Source organism: Triturus cristatus, chromosome 3_2, assembly GCF_964204655.1.
Source record: "Triturus cristatus chromosome 3_2, aTriCri1.1, whole genome shotgun sequence".
Lineage (NCBI taxonomy): Eukaryota > Metazoa > Chordata > Amphibia > Caudata > Salamandridae > Triturus > Triturus cristatus.
The window spans coordinates 476,785,420-476,808,317 of record NC_140584.1 but is presented as its reverse complement, the minus strand read 5'-3'; the positions used below and the strand labels follow the sequence as shown (position 1 = coordinate 476,808,317).

The 22,898-nt window shown below is 43.0% G+C and overlaps 1 protein-coding gene across 1 annotated transcript in view; it reads right to left on the bottom strand.

Moving 5' to 3' along the window:
* Positions 1–684: 684 nt before the first annotated feature.
* Positions 685–22,898, bottom strand: part of LOC146857563 (tubby protein homolog) — a 995,297-nt gene continuing 973,083 nt past the window's right edge. The window contains exons 11-13 of the mRNA XM_085648119.1: positions 16,588–16,686; positions 15,364–15,535; positions 685–3,038 (exon numbers count right to left, since the gene is read on the bottom strand). Coding sequence (XP_085504245.1) covers positions 2,905–3,038; positions 15,364–15,535; positions 16,588–16,686 — 405 coding nt within the window. The 3' untranslated portion in view covers positions 685–2,904. The remainder of the gene's footprint in view (positions 3,039–15,363; positions 15,536–16,587; positions 16,687–22,898) is intronic.

Here is a 22,898-nt window from a genome sequence, read left to right as displayed (position 1 = left end):
GCATACATGTAAAGAGGAAACAATGAGGAGAAAAACATTTCTCCATACACCTTCCCTGGGCAGGCGTAGCATTTTGAAGCATCCCCAGGTCTACCACTCATGGTAAATCTGGGAATGGATCAAAATCCATGGATGGATGCGTGTGAACACCCACGCTCCACCCATGGAACGCCTCCCTGATGTAATGTAACACAAGTCAGCAACTTGCGCTGCCTTGAGTTACCCCAGAGTTACCAAGCCACGCAGGGCTAAGCAAGGGTGACGTCAGACCTTTGATAAATATGCCACAGGGTCTTTAGTGTAAACCAAGATTCCTTAGAAAATGTAACTCTTAAAGTTCTGGAGAAAAGCCAATGACTTAAGGTTATTACCAGAAACAAAATTTCATACAATATCGATAAGCCATAAAGGAAATGTAATGTGTCATATAGGAGGAATCAGGATAGGCCTCTCCACAATGATGTAAAATATCATAGAAACAAGGATTAGATTTTTTTTTTATTTGACCATGTACAAATTACTTAAAAAGGCCAGAAAAACTGGCCAACAATACTGTTCGAAGGAGCAAGAAGAGATGATACTCAATCCGGTGGAAGGCAGTAACCTAAATGTGACTGTAAAGCAAAGAAATCATAGTTCATAGAAAAGCAACATGAATGGATGCAAATACGTAGTACTCCAGTGTGAAATAACAAAAAGCGTGGTGGTTTATTCCTTCATATCTATTACAAGCCGGGTAAGACAACATTTTGTTAGGTTACTTTACCATATCTTAAATGGGTGGGGTAATGACAGCAGAATTTCAGTTCAATTGCAGGTGCCACACGATAGTGATGGTTGGGATGTTATAATGGATAAGGGACAAAGAACAGATTTTCATATGTTCATATGAGGTGCAGTTGACTTATGGTTGAAATGATGAATACAACTGGTACAGCTCTTTTTAAAAGAGGAAGACGTGATTAGCTGTGTAGACAATGTGGCACCTGTAATCAAGTGCGCTTCAAGACACAGAGCTAGAGAGAAAATTATTTCAAATCACCTCTACCAATGGCACGCAGATATGTATGAATTACAAGTGGGAGTGGGAATTGAGCAAGAATGTAAAATGTACTAAACACAAACCCAGGGGGCCTGATTCACAAAGGGCCTTAACACTTGCTGCAGAGGCCCGCAGTCATGGGGGAGTCTCCGCACTCATTGCGGAGATTCCGTTTCGAGTATGGAGACTCCCCCATGACTGTGGGATCTCTGCCATGAGTACGGAGGCCGTTTTTGAATCAGGCCCAAGATGTTTTATCCATACATCATTCGTACCCTACCAATGGGGCACAATTCTGTCTTACGAATCAAATTGTGCTGCCATATTATGAATTATCAGAAACGTTTTTTAAAAAGTGCTTCATAGTGCCCTATAACACATTGACTGCTTGTTTCTTTCATTCACTACTTCCAAGGCACTACATTATAGATTCAGTAGTAATATGGGTTTCTGAGTATTTACAACAGATCTAATAACAGAAGACAAAAATATTCTCTGTCATGCTACCTGTATACATATACCTCAAATGTACTTTCCACTTTGCTGCTGCATAGTGTACTATTAGTGAGTGCTTATTGTTTATATGTAGATCAAGCTATTCAATTGTTTGCTTAAAACAGATTTGGACGACCTCAGTAGCTGGCACTTTTCCATTGAATTATTAAAATTCACAATTTCAATACTTTTCAAATAGTCTTGACAATGATAAAAACATATAAAAATGGTCTCTGTGTGGAAACAAAGTCAAACTCTTAATTACAGAAGGTCAGACAAACATACTTAACATTATCATTCTTTCCTTCATCTTCATTTCACCAAAAGTCAGAGAATTTGCTTGTGCGACAGAGTCAAAGTTATTTAGTAAAAGTTAAGTATACATATTTTTAACATATGCTCTGCACATTTATCTCTCTCTCACACACACTCTCTATCTCTCTCTCTATATATATAATATGTATATGTATATATATTATATATATGTATATTATATATATATATACACACACACACATATATATATATATATATATATAGATACACACACATACATACCTACATTGATTTACATGATTGCAATTGATAGTAAAATGAGGAACAACCAACATGCCAAATATAAGCAACACACTATTGTGTAGTTCAAACACAGAATGACTTGAAGTGACATACATTTTTGTGGTAGGTACCGTTACAGTAAACCAAAACATAAAGCGATGTTATGTTATAAGAAAGATGATGTCTTGGAGCATGACGGTGAACTCTGCAACACTGGTCTTGTAAATTCACATACATGCAGTCAAAACAAGCAGCTCTTAGCAGTTTGACCTTGAGACTGACTGATGAGATCCAGTTATTTGGGTTTATTTATATTTGTAAATTTGTTTGGTTGAGCCTGGGGGCCTCAGGCATTCGGCTTCAGTGATCATTTAGCACATTTGGTTACAGTTTATCTGAATACCTTCCAAACAAAAGAAAATAAATGTTGAACAAAATTGGCTGATCCGGTAGGAATTCAATTGTTTTGAAAAAATAGTAAGAAGGCCAGAAGCATGCCATAACTCATCAGGTCCAGATGTTGTAATTCAGCAAACTTGATGTCACTTCCTTTACATTAATGTACTGACTTGCTAAAAGAACGTAGACACTATTATTAGCCAAATACCCTGGAACTAAAACATTGAATAAGAGTCAAATAGCTCCCTTGTATCCTTATGGCCAATCTGCTTCTGAGAAGATTATCAAGTTTAACAAAAACGCCTGGTCTGTTAAATAGCAAGAGTATAAGACACCAATAAGATGTTGGAACCAATGTTTTATCCTTGTGTAGTAGTGCATCAACCGACTTGAGGTTCCACAGCTCCAATTTACTCACAAGCCAACTTGCTGTCAAAGCTAGAGAGGGCAATAGCAAAGGCCTGTAAAGCACACATTGGGTAGTTGTAGTCCATTGTAAAAACATCTTCGGCGACCCGACCAAACTGCATAACAATGTAGTCAGCTGGAAAACAAAATTGATAATCAAGATTTGAATTATGTTATTCTGTATTGATAGAGGTAATCAGAGAAACAGATGGTAAATTATTAGGAATGAAGCCTGTGCATAGAACATGCTTTCATTTGTTTGAGTTTTACCATGCTTTATTTCAAATGGGAAAACAATATTAGATTGTGGAAGCAATCTACAGATTATTTTCTTCTAGTAGCTACTTAATGTGGCATATGTCATAGTTCTTCTGACATATGGTAGAGATGATATGTATAAAAAAAAGAAACTTTGAATACTTAAATGGCAATACAACCCAATGGCAACTGGTGAACATTCACAGGGGTGGGAATAAAGGCTTGCCTAGAATTGCAGTGACCACGAGAACCCAATATCTGAATGTAGGTTAAGTAGGGTGCCACAAGCCCACGTTGAAAAGATGATAATAATCACAGAACAATTTCCAGATAAATCAACTAAAATCCAGATATGTTGAAGGGAAACTAATGAAATATTCCAATACTTGCATGGTGTGTCTGCAAAGTCTTACCATCCCTTGGGGAGTTGGGGCTCACCATGCCCAAAATTACTTTACATTTTGGTAAAACGTTGTTTTTTAATGCAATTTCTCTAAAGTTTGTCTACGGATTAATGGGTATTTTGGACAGATAAAGATTGGGGTATCTGAATGCACACAGCTTGTCTTTTTTCAGCTAACAATTGTGATATTAACAAAAAAACGTTATCCATTTAGTTTATCCATTTGAGGCAAGCCCAAATAATAGGTTTTTGCATTAACGTCCATTGCTGTCTACATATATGCATGAATATATCATCAATATCAATGAAGCTTTAGTGTATGTGTGCATATGCGCATGCCCCATACACAGCTCAACCTGCTGGCTTTGCCAATCCTTGATTTCTATGATGGATTGCCCTTAATGGAAAAATACAGCACCATTAACTGATGAATTGAACTTTCAGTCACAGCAGCAACAATTTTTATACGGGTACCATGTTGTTGCGTGCAGCACTGTTTTTTAGCGCCTCATCAGGTTTTATCTTTTTGTGACAGCAGAGAGCATGACTGAAAAAACACCTGGTCTCTGCCTCACCTCCAGCCTATGTCTTAGTGTCTGGGCAGCCTATTCCTGCGTATTTGAACAGTTACACTTTTATCATCACAAACATGTTTTTTTCTTGTAGTGATAAAACCTGCTGCCCTAAGCAATATTCTGTTGAGGAGAGTTACCTTTCATTTGAAATAAAAAGCCACAATTTGACAGTAGCAGCTGGCATCTGCGCGAGGGTGGGGGTGGTTGCACGTGTGCAAAATAAAATAAAAAAGAATAAAAGCTTACCTGAACGCGAAGAGACGTCCTCCCGGTCCTCTACTCACCACCCGAAATGGAAGGAGCAACTCCCTTGACCAATCATGGCGCTGCTCTCATGCAGCATAAGAGCAGAACCCTGACTGGAGAGAGCGGCCTCACTCGGTGTTCCATAGCACTCTGGAGGTTTCAACTTGCTCTATCTACCCAGATGTCTTAAGACTGCTGGGTTAGAGTTGTTCAAAGTGTCCATGTGAGGCTGTCCATCGCAAGACGGCTGGCCAAAAATACATGCACATTTTAGACAGTGCACAGCTAGCCCACTCTCCTACCTGCTGAGCGACATGCTACTGTCACTCAGCAGCGGCTCCACCCCAGTCCTGATGTTCTGTTCAGGATAGGGAATAATAATAACATGGTAATAAATTACCCTTATTATTTTCAGGGATTTGGGGGAATTTTAAGTGGGGGCGATGCTCCTCTGCTCCAAGGGAGGAGCCGCCCCTGAGCTATTATGTAAATTGTTTTAAATGCAACCTTGCTAGTGCACAACCGCCATGCTCGTGCAGCAGTGGTATCTGAACGTAACGCACAATCTTTGGAAAGATCATGTTCATGTTGCTCTGAGATAGTACGTCTCCCAGACAAGTGGCTCTGCCCTAACCTACTAGAAGATGTAGTAGCTGAAAGTTGTAGTTAATTTACCGTCAGTGCCTAATTTGTGGAATAATGAGTGCTGGTGCAATTAAATGTTGGGTGCCAAATACCACGGCCACGTACTTATTAATTTATGCATTCTTATACAGCGTGGACATTACCCGATGGTGTTAGAGTGCTTTACAATAATTTAGGTTTCATTACAATAGATACAAAGGTACAAACAAATGCTAGTTACATTCGTTACAAAGGCACAAAGTAGTGGGTCGAAAGAAAGGGACATTTGCTCATTTCAGTTGTTATAAAAGCACAGAATATATACAGACTATAAGAGGAGGTAGGTGGCGTAGGTAGTAACAGCAACGTTAGGTAAGGTGAGACAGGAATAGTGCAGTTAGTCTCAGTCTTGGGGATGGCATATTATCTTAAGGGAGGTTAGCTAAGGTGACAAATAGCCAAAATATCATTTTTAGAAGGTTTTTTAGAACCGTTTTGAAGATTGGCAATGAGGTTGTAGTATGTCATTTCAATGGTAAAGAGTTCCATATTCTAGTCACACTATTCGAGAAAGATTATACTATGAATCGTTCCTTTGTAATGTTAGCACTATAGCTTCTGCATTTCACTTTCGTCTGGGGCCTCCCGAATGCTTCAGTTTGTTTGGTAGGTAGTAATGCCTTTTGGGTAAAACAGGCAGTTTTATAAATTACCCTTGCTTCTCTGGGGAGCCAGAGAAGAGTGACAAGAGTGGTTGTTTCTTTACGGCCCATAGACAAAGCTTGTCACTGACTGTAAAACTGATTTCAGAGGAATGAGGTTGGTTTTGGAGAGACCTGTCAAAAGAGAGTTATATTAGTCGAATCCGGAGAGAACCAGTGAATGAACAGGAGATTTCAGGTCTTGCTCAAGAATGTAGAGGTGGATTCCCCAAAGAAGACACAGTTGATATCGTGTATTCCTGGCCCTGGTGCTGATTTGGCTTTGAAGGTTGAGCCTTTTACTCTGAGTGATTCCCAGAGATGTGACATGGGTTTGTTGTTGAGGATGTTGAGTGCATCCATTTAGGATTGTACAGGCGGTGGTGAATTTGAAGAGGAAATGAGGAGGACTTTAGCTGTGGCAGGGTTTAGTTTTAGGTTGTGAGAAGACTTCTAATCTTGAATGAAGTTTAAAGTGTTGACAAGATGAGAGATGTTGTTTGTGGGTGAGACCTTTAAGTAGAGCTGGGTGTAATCTGCATGATAATGGAAGAAGATCCCAGCCTTTCTTAGTATGACTCCCATATGGTTCGGTATAGAGGTTGAACAGGGTAGGAGCAAGGATAGAACCCTGTGGAACTCTTTGATTGATGGCCAGTCATCAATTGTGATCCTCTGTGATCTGCCCATGAGGAAGGATTCAAATTATTTTAGGACCATGCCATCAATGCACATTCAATTTCTTAGTGTGTCTAGAAGCGTATTATGATTGACTGTATCAAAAGTTGCGACAGGTTGAGAAGAATAAGGAGGCAGGTCCAACACTCAAAGAGCATAGCCGACAACCTGCAGCAGTGCTGTTTCAGTACTGCATGGTTGATTGAAGCTAGATTGGAATTTGTTCAGAAGGTTATTGTCTTTGATGTTTTAGGTGAGATGCTATCTAGGAATTTAGGTCAGTGGTTGAAGGGGGTGAAACACTACTCAAGCAGCAAGCACAATTCTTGTCAGAGTGAAACACCTGCGAATCCCTGAATTAACCTGTGCTTAACCCTCTGGTTACTTGGCACAAAAGCAGTCAGGCTCCACTTAGAGGCAATGTGTAAAGTATTTATGCAGTACACAAACACTAATAAAGTAATAACACAACACAATAAAAAATCCATATCAATTTAGAAAAAGAGCAAAATCTAATCAATTATTTGACACCAAAACAATAAAAATCCAATCTGTAGAACCGAAGATATACAATTTTAAAGGTTTAGGTTCTCTTGTCAATCCTGACTGGAACAAAGTCGCAACTTCAGGTCAACCAAGATGGAACACGGGCTGGATACAGGGACGAAGTCAGGCTCGCTGAACAATAACATCCTGGTTTTGGAGCATTGTGAGGTCCTGCGTTGAGGATGCATCACTCAGTGGTTATTCGGGGCTGTGATGCGAGGTCCGAAGTTGAAATTGCGCTGGATAGCAGCGGTTCCGATAAACTGGGGGGCTGGAACGCTGGTTCCTGTGTTGAGTAAGCGTCGCACAGGGTCAGTTCCGAGCAGCTATGAGGCTGCGATACAAGCTCCTGCTACGAGGATGCATAGCGCAGCTGCAATTCTGAGGAGCTGAGAGGTCCTGTGTCGGGGATGCATCGCAACCATTCTGATGCGAGGCTGTAAGGTGATGTGTTTCACTGCTTCAGTGCTGCTTGGACCCCAACTGGGCTTGCAGAGCACCCTCAGGCCCACTTACAAGGGTCCAGGACTGGCAAGACTCACAACAGGTAGAGTCCAGGAGATGAGTTCAAGGTGAATTGAGCCTTTTCCGGCCCTGGGCCTTTGATCGGGAGGCCAGCCAACTAGCCCTTAGAATCACTCTGGTGGTCTTAGGTTCAAGATGCAGGTCCAGTCCATTTCACTCATGCAACACAGCAGCAGAGAAGCAGAGTAGCAGGGCAGCAGAGTAGCAGTCCTTACAACAGAGCACCACATCAGTCCTTCTGAGTCTTTCACAGGACTGAAAATGTTCTTAAGAGTCACAGGGTCCAATATTTATACTTGGTGCCAGCTTTGAAGTGGAGGAGGCTTCTAGAGTCCTCCCCCTAAAAAGGTGTCTGGAATTTCTTACCTTCCTGTCCTGGCCCCATCTTGTCTGGGGGCAGAAATGTCTAGTGTGAAACTCTTCTGAGTGTGCTGAAGTAGAGCCTTTGGAATGTGCAGTTGTGGTAAGTGACAGTGCCTACCACAAGGCTATCAAGTCTATCAAGTCAGAGATGGCTCATCCTGCCAACACCTATTCCCTCTTTGTCTCACTGTCTAAGAGAAATATACAAAGACCAACTGCCAGCTACATCTAGTAATATAACCCACGATAAAGGCTGCATTCATCAAATGCCATATCCCTTTCTGAACTCAAATGAATCCCTCCTAAACTGAACTGGCACATGGGGAACCCGTTTCCTCCTCGTGGACCCCCTCCGTGAAGCGCTTGTCCTTAACTTACTCACATATGCATGTAGGCGGACAGATCCACCTTGGCCAACAAGGCGATGAGGTCCATTCCATCTTTGGCTCAGATGTCTGTACCCAACCCAAGGAAAATTCTGCCCATAAGAACAGTAACCAACAGTGGTCACCATTGGCAGGTGCTAGCTCCAAGGCTGGACATTGGGTAGGCCTCTCTTCCAGCCATGGAGCTTGGCAAGAAGATCTCTATAGGCTCCCGGAGACTCTCTGACCTTTGAGTGGGGGCAATAGAACTGGGTGTTAGGCGCACTACTTCCACTCTATCTCTCATCAGTCTCGAGGCAGTACCCTGAGACTGGCTTTTCAGCCTAGGGTCTGTACTCTGAGGCTAAACAAGGGACAGGGGTTATCGTTCCTCACCATGCCCCTCCATCTGGGCTTGTTACCCTCTGCTTGAGAGTGGTGCCTTCAGAAAACTGAACTGTCAGGACGCCCTAGGCAGCTGCTGCTCCCAGCTCTCCTGAAACTGGGGACAACTCAGTCTCCAGAATTCATAATATGAGCTTCTGGAGGCTAACTATAACCCTCTGCTGAGTCACCTCCCCATCACACTACAGTCAATCAATCACTCAGCTCTCACATTGTACCACATACCAGAGAGTGCCCAGACAACTGGAGCCAACCCAGAGGGGGGATTTCTTTAAAATTACAGTTTGCAAGTCCTTGGCAATGATGTCAGATAGGGGTGGGGCTGCGACCCCAGGAGTAGATGTGACTAGTGGCTCCTGGATGATGCCATTTTGGATTGCAGGAGGGTTGGGACAGAGGTGGAGAGGTGCCTGTCTTCTGTAACCTTCCTCTCTCCTTTAAAGGCTCTTGCACAAGGGAGACGCTCTATTCTTGCCTGCAGATTTCTACACACTTCGCTGCTGGAGCTTGGGACTGCCATGAAGAACTGGAAACAGAAACCCCCCTGACCCTCACTGAGGACCAAGGACATAACCCAGTTGACTTCAGCACCAGTGGGTTTCCCCCCCAAGGATCAGTGAGGTTGGCCCCCTTACACTGCCTGAGGACCAGTTGGGGGAAAGCTGTGGGCTTTTCTGCACCCACCAACAGAACCAAAGGAGAACTGGGGCAGAGAATCAGGGAGACTAGCTCTTTGAGAACTGCACCATCTGGAGGTCAGGCGGGTGCCTGCAACTGCACCTGGTGGATAGAGCTCACCACCAGGAGTAAAATTAACCCAGGATCATCTAAATCAGCCCAACCGGGCCCGGGGGATGGTGTAAAGAAGTTGTTGGTTTATAAGTTGGGGAGAGGGCATACATGGGGCCCCCCTCCTCATCCTTCCCTTTCGGCCAGGGACTCCACCTTCTGGGTGGATTCATGCTTAAGGGGGGCTAGGACCCATCCCTGGACGCCCGAGTGCTTCACATTGTGGGGAAGTGCTGTTGCACTTCCCCGATATTCTTGCGGCAGGAGAGTGCCGTTGTGCTACCCCCACAAGAGGCTGCAAAGTTACTTGGAGGATGGGGGATTGCCACCGCGCACCTCCCCAAGAGGTCCACTCTGCCTGTGCCTGTGTCTGGGGAGAGCAGGAGGCAGCCACAAACCCTGCATGGAAGACACCAAAGGAGGATGCCAGCTCCCCATGCAGCCTGCAATCGTGCTGCCGGCATGGGGAGCCAGCGAGGGCAGCCGGGGGTGGGCTCCCCCGGCTGCCTTCCAACAAGGACTGCAGTGGGACCAGGCACCGTGATCCATAACAGAAACACGGTGCAAGGCAGCTTTTAAAAGGGAAAGCACAGGGAAAATCCCAACGCAGCGCTTTGGAACAACTCGCCTCATAACTCCGGGGCCTTTTGATTTAAACACATTTTTGCCCCTCTCTCTGCATGTGTTGGTCCCAAGACAACAGATCCACCACCAATCAACTCAGCACAACACAACCTTTCTTTCCAGGTTCCTTTCTGAGTCCTCATCCTAAGTTGGGGAGGCTTCAAAATGATCACCTTCCCTGGATGTCAATGCCTTTTCAAGCATTCCCATGGCTGGAGCTTTTGTTCTACAGCTAAGAGTGTGTCAGTCTCTAGAAGCCATGTGTATAGTGATGTTCAGGCAGCCCTGAAAATACACAAATATAATGTCCATGTCGTTACACCTTCTAGGAGCTTACTCTATGGTTCCAAAGCAATGCTTTTCCAATGTGATGTGATTCTAAGGGCTGTTTTTACATATACAGTTTAATGCCAATTACATGAAAGAATGCACAAACACAAGGTTTATTCCTGATAAATGTTTTATTGGGTTATCATAATGATTACACATGGATTATTGGTTCAAGCTTCAGCAATTATGACAATGTCTCATACAAAAGTAATGTGTTGAATACAAAAAAAACAGTTTAAACTCACTTGATATGATGGGTGACCGCTTTAGGGGTCACCAGTGATTACACAATGTCATCTATGGTATGTCCATATGCCAATGTATATATTTGTACATTTCTGCATAGTATTTCGTAGTTTGAGTGTAATACATGTACTTCTTTTTCTAAAGAAAAAGTACAGATTGGACGATTATTCCTTGAGTGTTATTATTGCGTGCTAGTGATTGGTGATTACTAGCTCACCATCTCCCTTTAGTAGGCCCTGGGCTGCTCCGCTTCACTACCCTGTGAGAATCAAGCGCTACAATGGGGTGTTTGGTTTCCATTAAGAACAATTGTGGACCTATTACTTATGATGGCCACATAACTAATAGCTCAATTTCTATCACAAGTGTTTCAAAAGGCACCAGTGAGAACTCTTTTGAATCATTTGATGCAACCCAGACTATTCAATTTCACAACTCAAAAATCGCTACTTATGAGCAGCACAATAATTAGCCAGTCTTTGATGTAGCGTTATTTTAAAATAATTTACAGGCTTGTGCTAAATTTGAGTGCTACAATTCAGAAAATAGTTACATATAGCGGCACAAATTAACACAAAAACACCTTGCACCTGCTATGCCCCACTTCTCTACATAACTGTAAACAGGACCAAAAACGTGCTTTTTTTGTACCGACTTTTACCACCAAGTTCGACAGCACCTTTCTTTTCTCTCATCAGATAAAACCTGTGGTAAAAGCAACTCTATTGCATGTGCTGTTTCTTCTTAAGTTATGCTTTAGCTCTTTGTATATTACAGTGAGGATATTATACCACCAATCATGTGTCTGATCTTACACTTTCTAATTGGTTTGATTCAAGAAAACAAGTTGGCTTTCTATATTGAAGTAACATACAGAGACGTTTTAAGGCATGGACAAAGTGGGCACTGGCCCAGGGCCCCAGCCTTTCAGGGGAACCCGTTAGAGAACCGGCTCTGTTCTACAGACAGCCCCGATAACCTTGAATGATTCTTAAACATAGTTGATTTACAAACCATTTTCCTTTAATGTATTTCAATACAGGTAATCTTTGGGAATTTATTGCTGACATTTTGTAGGGAAATGTGTATGTTTTTCACCACCATGCAACATCCATAAAAGACGTTTCTTTTAGATGGAAACAGGACTTCACATATGAGGAATGGGAGGGGAGTCACAGAGAATATTTGCAAGAACATTAGTGAGCTGTTGCTGTATTACACTATTGCAAAACACACATTATAGCCCCGGAATATTAGATGGAAACACAATTAGAATTTGGATCAGCATGCCTGTGCATTGTCAATGAACTAGCGAAAGAGGGCATGAAAGAGCTGTATTTGGATTATAAATGTAACGCTTATCCGAACAGGGGCCCCCAAAATACGTTTGGCCCAGGGCCCCCAAAATCTCCAAGATGTCCCTGGTACCATATTCTATAATTGAAAGAAATAACAACTTAGCCTTTTACAACTTTGGAAGAGTTTTTTCAAAAAGTTTCAAGCTTCGTAATGTTCAAAGTTTAGAAAGCTCTAAAAAAAAAAAAAAGTCTGGAAACAGAAGTCCTGCAGAATTAGAGTTTGTAGATAACCACTACAAAGTCACTTTTGGTAGGAGAAAGTTCTTGCAAAGCATATTTGATGGGAAATTCTTGTACAAAACAAGGGGCATATTTACAATAAAGTGGCAAAGCGTATTGTTAAGCCAAGAAGGCTAAAGACACGCTTCGTTACTTTAGAAACACAGGGCTGCACCATACTTACTAGAATACGGTGCAGCCCTGTGTTTCCCCCTGTGATGGCGCTAAATTTAGCTGCCTAGCGCCAACGCAGGCATCCTTGCACCATAGTTCAAGGGTGCCTTTGTTGAGGGGAAGATTGTTTACGTGCAGGAAGATCTCCCTTCCTGCACATAAACAATCTTGAAATGGCGTTCTGCAACTTCTATGTGTGCTGTTTAATGCACCACACATAGAAGTAGCAAAACGGCATTTTTTACAAATGATTGTTTATGTGCAGGAAGGGGGGCCTTCCTAAACATAAGCAATCATAGGCATTTTGCTGTTTCTATGCGTGCTGCCCAAGGTAGCACACATGGAAACAGCAAAAACTAGGAGAAAAAAAGCATTTCTCCTCGTTTCACCTGTTTAAAACCAGGTTTTCCCTGGTTTAAATGTTGGTGCAGCCTCCTATTTACACTGCTAAATAGGGGCCAGCACCAAAATCAATGGGTGTTGTGGTAGAATGCCCACCACAACACCCATTGCCTGCACCTTTTACGCTAAGTGTAGCATGAAAGGATCCCTTATTTACAAGGCAGTGTTAAGCCACGTTAAGTGGCTTAACACTGCTTTGTAAATAAGGCAAAGCTCCAATCGCCACCACAACGTCACAAAAAGTGACGTTGTGTTGGCGATAGGGGCTGGTAAATATGCCCCATAGTTTTGCAGCAAGTTTCACCTGAATTTACATTGAAAATTATACTTCAGTATATCTCTTTTATATATAGGGAATTATGAATTCATAGTACTATTTGTGACTCATAATACGTGATAGCTATTTATTATGTAGCGACTCTTTCCCTTCAATGCAAGGAAATACAATATATTAGTAGACATGTTTTTTTTAGTTTGTGGGTACTTTACACCCACAACTGCTGTGAATATTTTAAAATAAAACACCTTTCCCAAGTGCAACGTAGTTCTCTGAATAATCTAAGAGCAAATTACATTTAAATGTGATGAGCAATGTGGCATTTTCTACATTTGAAAATGAGTACATACAAGTGGTATTAGTTACAGTAAAACTACATTCCAAGCATAATTAATTAAGGGTCTTGTGTCATAAACTGGATTAAAAACTTTGTGCTGCTGATGTATGTGCTTTAGTGTGTTTTTCAGAAAATACCTTGCAGGGATTAGTCTTATAATGCAGGGATGATAAGGAATGTGCAAGAGTAAGATAAAGAGACATGGAGTTTCTGGTGGTGGATTAAAAAGGCATTAGGAGGAATCAATACTACACAGCTTTGGTATTCGGGCGTCGACCTTAAAGAGGGGCAACTGTGGTCTCCTGAGCAAAACTTTGGGCCTGACACATTCACAATCTTTTTCAAATTAAGCTCTGGCACTATGTAAATACCTCACCCCAGAATAATACAGAGTGTGGCATATACATCACCCCGCTCTGGCCCATTTGTAATCGGGCCATAGTAGGTCACACGACAGAAATGTGGCTTCTGGACATTAAGGGGTCGATTACACTGTTGTTCGGAAAGGCTCCGAAAGGCATTCGGTTCATCCGAATCTGATTCGGAAGCATTGTTTCCGACTGAGGAGGAAATACTTCTAAACGACCGATTATGATGTCCAGAAACTGTTCGGACTTTCCGACTTGTTTCCTAACGGCATTCGGAGTTACCAAATCGGTCGGAGCCGGCTCGTACATGTCTACGGACCGCGTTTCTGACCAAGCGATTAGGATGTCGAATTCGGACATCCTTTCCGAATTGGTTGTTCCGACATGGATCGGCTGTCGGAATCTGAATATAGGGGCCCGTACCAGACCCCCCCTTCACCCGGGGGCCTCTAATAAGGCCCGTGGTTGTACCGATTGGTCCCCCCTTTCCAACCATGCTCAGTGTGGCAGGTACCCTGGGAGTGCCCGCAACAGGGTGCACGATTTTCAGCAAATACTCCTTTCTTCTATGGGAGCTTGTGTATTCGGTCGGAACACAGGCTCCCATTGAAGTCAATGGGAGTCCGACTGAACGGTGTCCGGAAACATCGTAATGAGCCAGACGGAGTCCCAGAATCCGATTCGGTCAGAAACCATTACGAAACCGATTCGATCGGAATGCTTTCCGAACGACATCATAATCAACTCCTAAGTGTAAAGCATTAAACATTATGCAAGAGCATTCCAACAATTTGTTTAAATAACACTGTTTGAGGACAAATATCCAAAACTTTAAGTCCGTAAGTCTAAGTTCATGTGATATATTTTCATCATCTTTATTGTGTTTACACACTTCCAACCCACACTTCCAAAGTACATGATCATCAGCCCCCAATGAATCATTCATCCCCAATGGAACTTTTTCAAGGGGTTTGGGGTTATGAAGAATCAAACAGCTGAATGGGTAAATGAGAGATCACCTAGAAGGAACTTGTACTCTGATACCTGTACCGTCTTACTTTATGAATTATTGTTCGAGGAATAAGAAATAAAGTTTGTAGTCACATGCCTTGAAAAAGTGACATTGGGGACAAAACATGTGTTGGCTGATGATCATGTACTTGGTTGGAAGCGTATAAACACAATAAAGACGTAAAAAATATATCACATGACCTTGGACTTATGGGCTGGCTTTTCTGGTTATTTGTCCTCGAACAGTGTTTTTTAAACAAATTGTTGGAGTGCACCAGTATATTGTTTTATGATTTAGTGGTTTATTATTCTTTGGAGTAACACCATCATTACCCTTACAGGTAGCAGGGTTGTATACTGTGGTTGCACCAGTCTTTTAACAAATATTGTTTCTGTAGACTTTCCACCCGGACTAGTTGAGTACTAAGCAAAATCTTTTAGTTATTAACATTAAGTCCAAAGCACTCTGGCATATTCTGAACAGGTGGTCAGATCAGAGATGACCTGACATGATGGTTATTGTTTAAGATATTTTAAATCCAATATGACTTTTGTACGTATATAAACAATACAGTGAATTACAATCATAATTATGCATTTTGGCTGCAGCTATCTTTTTACATTAAATAATACTTACGGTCATTATCGTGAATAATCTGGAAATTTTTAACAGAGGCCTGTGTCACTCGTCCATGAAAATTTAATACGTAGGATTGAGTGTCATCATTCCAGACAGGTGTTTTGTTATGAAGTTCTATCACACTCTCTGTACTTTTGTTCTGCCATCTTGAAAGTAGCGTTTCATGCTCCTATCGAAAGTAAGTCAAAAAGGTAAAGGACGTAGATGAGAAGAGAGGAATTTTTTTTTTGATATTCACATTTTATTGATTTTGAACACATGAAACAAATCAGCAGGTACACGGAAATCAAGAAGCCAAGTACAATCCTGTAGTCAAGGCATCCTCCAGACACGAACCCCAAAAGACAAACACAGACAGGATATGTCGTCAGGCTACTCGAAACACTCAACATTACCCAACCATTTCCCCCACACTTTACAATATTTTTTGCCGCACCCCTTGGCCATGTATAGGGTTTTCTCCTGGGTCGCGCACCAGTCCACCCCTCTATGCCACCTCCCCATATCTGGTGGATCGGGACTTATCCAGGCCGCCGCTATATCCCGTTTGGCTACGATCATAGCTGTATTAAAAAATTACTTTTAGTTTCTGGACCCATCCAGCCCGTCCGTGATCCCCAGTAGTGAGTGACGTGGGTCATGGGGAACCCCCCAACCCAGTACCTACATAAGTTCTGCCTCGATAGACCCCCAGAACTGCTCCAGCCGGGGCCACGCCCAAACCATGTGGAAAAAGTCAGCCGGGGTGTAAGCACATCTAGCACATGACGCATCCATCAATTGTGAATTTAGTAGATATTTTAACCTTACATTGAACCTTCCTTAAATTGGGCTTCTTGTGGTAACTTTCAATTCCTGCTAAAAGTTAATAAATCCACTTTTACACTTTTTTTTCACTGGGATCCTTTAGGGATTTTTAGGTGACCCGCATCCACTATATTTCACCAGTGGCATGCTTCATCATTGGGTCCTCAGTCAAGACACCTTGTGTGTCAGAGTGGGCTTAATCTCCCAAGGGGGGGCACTTATACGTTACACTGTCAGTGGAATCTGTATAATATATTAAAATTACCTCAAATATCCAAATTTCTTTTGTTCAGTATAGGGGTACTTGGGTATGGTTTATAAACAAAAGTGAGGTTGATGGGGGCAAGTCATTGGTTCCCTACATCACCCACAGGGACAGTGACCGTAGCAATATAGTCACTAACTGTTACTTACATTACGCGGCCGGATAGAAACTCTTTCGTGGTCCATATTCATTCCAGGTATAATCACACTCATCTTTCGAGGCCCTTTGAAACCCAAGACATTTGTTTCCTACAGGGATAAAAAAACAAATGTTAACATGCTATAGTTTGAAAGAGCAGCCCTCCTGCATCAAACAGTCATGTAACATGATATGGATTCAACAGTGCAGCACACTTCAGATGATAGCTGTTCTATTATCCGGTTTGAGGGGCAGTGGCGGCTGATGACATTTAACAGTGGTAGACGTAAAGGTTCGGGATGAGTAGCCTGACTGACATAAGCAGGGTTCGGAGTACAGCATAGTGTTTAAAAAACACAAAAAAGCAATATCTAAATTTGCAGGGATTGATTCATATTGGACTAGTACACCCAAAAAATATGTCAATAGTTCAACAAAAATAACATTCTTCTTGCAAGATCACATAGAATTTGACAAACTTTTCAAAACATGATTGACACCACAACATCGTAAAATCACATACATTTATTAAAGAGCTATGGGGATTCCTTTGGCACCCTTTTCCAGCAGCTTTCGGTCACATCAACCATTCCAGGAAAAGAGCAGCCTGGAACCAGGTACAGTCTTTACAATGACTGGAACTAGGTACAGTCTTTACAATGTGGTTCATATGCACACCCACCCAGAATTTGCATGAGTAAGTACTGGGCTGAGGTAGAAAGTCTCACCCTGCCTCTATCACACAAGAATAAACCGTGAACGCACGCACTCAGAAACATACACATACATGCAAAATGTCAGCATCCAGACATTTTTGATTCAGCTGTTTTATTTGGGGGCCTAGGTGTGTCAAGATTAAAACAATATCACAATGCCACTTCGGCGTCAGCTATCTAACTACATAACGCGGATATGTGTATCTGTCTGAATGGTGTATCATTGAGAAATCAGTTATTTTCTCTTTCATTTCCTTTTCATTATTTCTCTGGCTTAAATGTTTAAGCCCGATATTACACAGTTTAGGCAAAACATGCAAGTAAAAAAGACATTCTCATTTTCTGTATTAGTTACTGCAGGAGGAGACACTGATTTTGGTAGTTTTTCAGTTAGGTAAAATAATAAAAAATATATAATCAGTACCTGCATGAAGCAAATAATCTGAACTTTGTGATGTTTGTAGCGTCACCATCCTGCTGTCATTTCGACCGCTGTGAAAGAATTACATGCCGCAGATGGTTGTGGTAATTGTAACGCAAACCCTGCTGTGGCATATGTCCATACTGGATAACTAACTCACCTTTCTAAATGGTACACATCCTTCTTTTGTGTAAAAAGAATGATTTTTTAATTGTCATTTGCTCTGTCAGATAGTAACATCTTCTGGTTCTTAAAGTGAATGTCCCTTGTAGTGTTGGGACACCTTGGTTGTTGTGGTAACTTTCAAAGTGTAATGCAAACATTAAAGACAAGAGAGGCCACATCTGTGGGGTTGATCTTCAGTGACTCATTGGTACTGACATTGACAGCTATGTGGCTATTTGGGCATTACTGAGGGCAGTCATTGTCATTTAAAGGTTACTTTAGTGAAAAGCGACCTGAGTCTTTATGATCTGGACGTGGTTGTGGTTCCAGCATTTACCTGTCCTTTGAGGTGTAAGTCTATATGTGTGCTGTGTGATTTTCACCAGAAAGGTCTTTTAACACAATCCTACAACATAGCCGTTGTAACAAGGAATTGGTTGTAGACTTAAAAATCAAACATTCCTTTTTGTAAAATTTGTTGTTTACAGGGTGGGAAAATATAAAATTTCTAGTCTCATTTATCTAGACTCAATGGAAGCTAGACTTCATTCAAGGAGGACTACACAAAATTGAAATGAAATTGTCAAGGTCATTGCAGGCAAAGTCGGAAAGTTGCAGGTGGAAGAAGGCGTCCCTTGCAGTAGAGGGTGGATGCCAGGAGGCCATCCGTAGCAATCCAAGTTTCCAAGCGGTGAGTCTGCACCACATCCACTAACTGGCAGAATTTTGTAAGTATCAGAGAAAATAGACACACGACCCACTGAACATGGTCATTATACGTTTTTTCACGTACAGCACCTCCGAAGAATTCCTCAGTGTATGTCTGTAAACACATCCACTTAAAGTAAATACAGCTATCGCAGCTGTGCCACGCACCTCATCAGGAAACACACTTCTACGTTAAGTTAGATGAAAAACCACAAGCAAGCAACTGTCCGCTCAGTCTTCCGGGGCAACAACAATGTAACGTAGCGTGGAAGTGTGCTGTAAGAAGCCCTGGCCCCGAGATTGTAAATCAGTACTTCAAAGGTCCCAAGACAATGAATGATTGGACAACCCCTCTCTACCCTTCACTACGTAATGAATTCTTTGACCCGGAAACTGCACAAGGCGGTCATTTCCCTTGAACTCTATAATAGTCAATGTTTGCTCGGAGATGCCATTTATCACAAGCAATGTTGCTTCTAGTAGATGTCAGGCAGATTTTATAATTAAAGGCAGCTGAAGTTCTTTCTCATCGTGGCCAGTATTAGTACAAATTATTTTTAGTTGTAAATTCATATTGTACAAAGTGATACTTCTCAAATTACAAACGAGTACGGGCAAAACCAATGTTACACAGTCCAACAATAGCCTAAAATATATTTTCTTAAAATAAATGTTCTTGCTGTAGTGCAACCTTGGCCCGTTTTATGGAAAAAAAAATAGATGAGTTGCCTGTAATTAAAATAGTACACGTAGTACTTATCAGAAGTGGATACTACAGACCTCTCCCATCATACCTTTTCTTCAGCTTGCCTTCTACCTGTAGAGTCCAGTGTTTGTGTGTAGAAGGCCACTAGAGGAGGTTGGCGGACTTTGTGCAGTATTGCTAATCTGTTGGGTGTGGCTGGGTGTCGTTAATTAACTTCGTGACACAGTGGGTTCAGTTAATGGTTGCCAGAGCTCCGTGTGTGGCATGGTCTGTTACATACTCCTGGTTTGGGGGGATGATACACTACCAAACCACAATCCAGTGTTCTCTTTTGAACAATTAAATCGATGCCAAAACCACAGGAAATGTAGAAACCGTAATCAGAGGTACTTCTGTGCTCACCACAATTGTTTTAAGGCATGACTTTTAAGAACGTCACCATTCATCCATCTCTCTCACAAGGGCAAACTGTAACAAGAGTTATTACATTGAGTCTGTGAACTAACATAGCCAGTAAGTACCCCTCATCTAGATAAAATAATTCCACTATTTTGCAAAGTTTTGTGGTTGAAAAAAATAATTCCAACTAAAGGTCGGGTGACCAGCTCCACTGTTTTTTATCCCTTGTCTATCAAACATTTGGCAACACTTTTTTAAAGTGTCAAAGTATTTTGGGTTCACAATACAACAAATGGTCTTACTTGTTTGAAAACGTGTATGCTCATACAACTGTATGCAAAATATTCTCTAAAGATAATATTCTTGTATTATTAGTATAGTCAGGAAAATATTCAATTTTTTGGCTGATGTACTGAATGCCTGAGCATTTATAACTGGGACTTAGTCACTGTTTGGGCATGAGATAAGTTTTGCTTACATGTGCCATAAAAGACTGCTGGTCTCTTCAAAGTTTCTCTTCTATGTCTTTTACAAACAGATTAACCCCTTGTACTAAATATTCACAACAGCACAAAGTATTTGGTTGACTATATCTGCTGAGTGGAGGTATAAGAGAGAAAGGGCCTTCTGCTATACTAGTAATAGTCTGCTTAACATGGCCGTAAAGTGTCTGGGAGTAAACTATTAGCAGAGACTGCAAGGGCCACGCCGCCTATAGGACTTAAGAAAAAAACCTATATGGCCATTGGAGGCCTTATAAAATGGAATGGCAAACCAGCCTGGAAGAGCTTGTAGTCCCTGCTTTGATTTAAAAAATAAACAGTTCCTTTGCAATTGATTCACACAAAAAGATCCAATTGTATTTCAACGGTTTAGTAGTGTTTGGGTGTTGCCACCTATTAGAGGCCAGTTACGGTCTCGTTAGGAAAGACTCCGGATGGGATTTGGTATTGTGTAATCTAATTCGGAACTCTTCTTTCCTACCGAATAGGTCACCCTTCCTGATGACCGAGTACGATGCAAGTAAGCTGTTTGGGATGTCCGAATAGGTTCCAAACTGGATTCAAGCAGGCTGAGTTGTTCGGAGCCGAATCATACAGCTCAATGCAGCCGGTTTCCGAACGTGCTAGTAAGATGATCGATTCGGACAGCCGTTCCAAATCGGTTTGACCGAGACAAAACACCTGTGTGAATGAGTCTTTGGGGGAACGTAGTAGGCCCCCCCTTAAGTCTCCGATGGGGCCTGTGGGTGTACCCAAGGGAACCCCCCCCTTCCCAAACCAAGCTGAGTTTAGCTGGCACCATGGGGTGCCAGCCACAGGGCGCAAGGTTTTCTGCAACCAACCCTTTTTCCATGGGGAGTCTTTGTTCTCTTCTCCGGCTAACAGGCTCCCATTAAAGACAATGGGAGTCCGACCGCACTGAGGGGCATATTCACAAGGATCTATCGCCGAGTTAACGGCAATTTATCACAGCCAAAGTTGCGATAAACTTATTGCCCCAATCCCAAGCTGGTGTTAACATCCCACAGCACCAGTTTACCCGCGATAGCAGCTGCAAAAAACATCGCCACAGATGACCCCCGCAACTATAACTAATGAGATGCAGAGTAGGCATTCCCGTGCCAAGAGCTGTGACAACACCACTCCACAACATTCACAATGACCAGCCAGAACTACGATAAGAACACAAAACAGGCGATAAGGCGCGTTAGCAGCAGGAAAATAACACCTGCTCTGACCTGGTGCCAAGTCGGACCACAGCCTGCACCACAAAAGGGAGCACAGCCCAGAGCCACACCTGAAGAATAACATATGCACCCGGGCAACTGAACATGCAGCCCGGAGGGCCGAAGGGCAACAAACACCCACTGCCACCACCCCCAGGACCCCCCGGCACCCCACCCGACCAAAGACATGCCACATCAGATACACCTAAACATGTACAAAATAATCAGCATGATGTCGCACAATCACAACTGGTGACATGAATGTGTTGTCACAAAAATGAGGATCACACATTCACTTTCGAAGCAACAAATGAAACTTTATTAAAATGAACACTGAAATGAAATGAAGACACATAGCGGCTCCCCTCAGGACAATCCGTAGGTCACAGCCTGCAAGACAAAAATCATGATGAGAAGGTGTGTCCTGCTCACATCAAAGGAAAGAGAGAGAGTGAAGGCGAGAGAGAAGAAGAGAGGGAGAGAGAGAGAGAGAGAGAGAGAGAAAAGAAGAGAGGGGGAGAGAGAGAGAAGAAGAGAGGGGGGGAGAGAGAGAGAGAGAGAGAAGAATAGAGGGGGAGAGAGAGAGAGAGAAGAAGAGAGGGGGAGACAGAGAGAAGAAGAGAGGGGGAGAGAGAGTGCCTCCCCTGCGCACCCAGGCCACACTGCTCACCTGCTGCCCCCGGTGTGTCTCCAAGCACTTGTCGTTATGTATAGCAGTTCACCAGGTCACACATCTGAGACAGACCGTCATCTGAAACAGAGTCCAGATACATGATTGGCACAGTACACACCATTGCACAAGACAACAGTGCCTGCCCGCCCATGCACACCCAGGCAGAGGCACCCCAGCCCCCCCCCCGCCACCCATTGGAGCATGCCCGCCCATGCACACCCAGGCCTCACTGCTCACCTTCCGCCACTGGCGTGCAGACAGAAGGTCCCACCCCATGCCTCTGCAAGCCACAAGCCTGGGGCCCACGGACATGGCACCCTCCACACCATGAAACCCCGCTCCGCAGGCCACCAGGTCTCACGTTTGGTGCTGGGTCTTGATTACTCCATGGCAGAGGACATACCAGTGCACCCGGCCTCATCGCAGGCTGCACACCCGCTCAGCCCAATAGGTGCTACTAACTCTAGGATCCCAGAAGCGACGCCACGTGGCGGTAGGCCCACGCTGCCCGCTGGCTCTGGCCTACACTGTGATCCAGCAGGGCACATGAAAACTGAGCTGTCCGGACTACCGGGAAGGGGCATCATAGCAGGCTGCACACCCGCTCAGCAGCTTAAGGTGCCCCTACCTCAGTGCACCCAAAGTCACCGTCCCGTGGTGGGTGCCTGTACCAGCCACAATGCTCTGGGTGCCACTAACCCTGTGCAAACCCAGTTAGCGCCATGTGGTGGTAGGCCTGTGACGGCTGCAAGGCCTCGGGTGTCACTAACCCTGTGCACAACAACTCATGGGCCCTTTATGATTG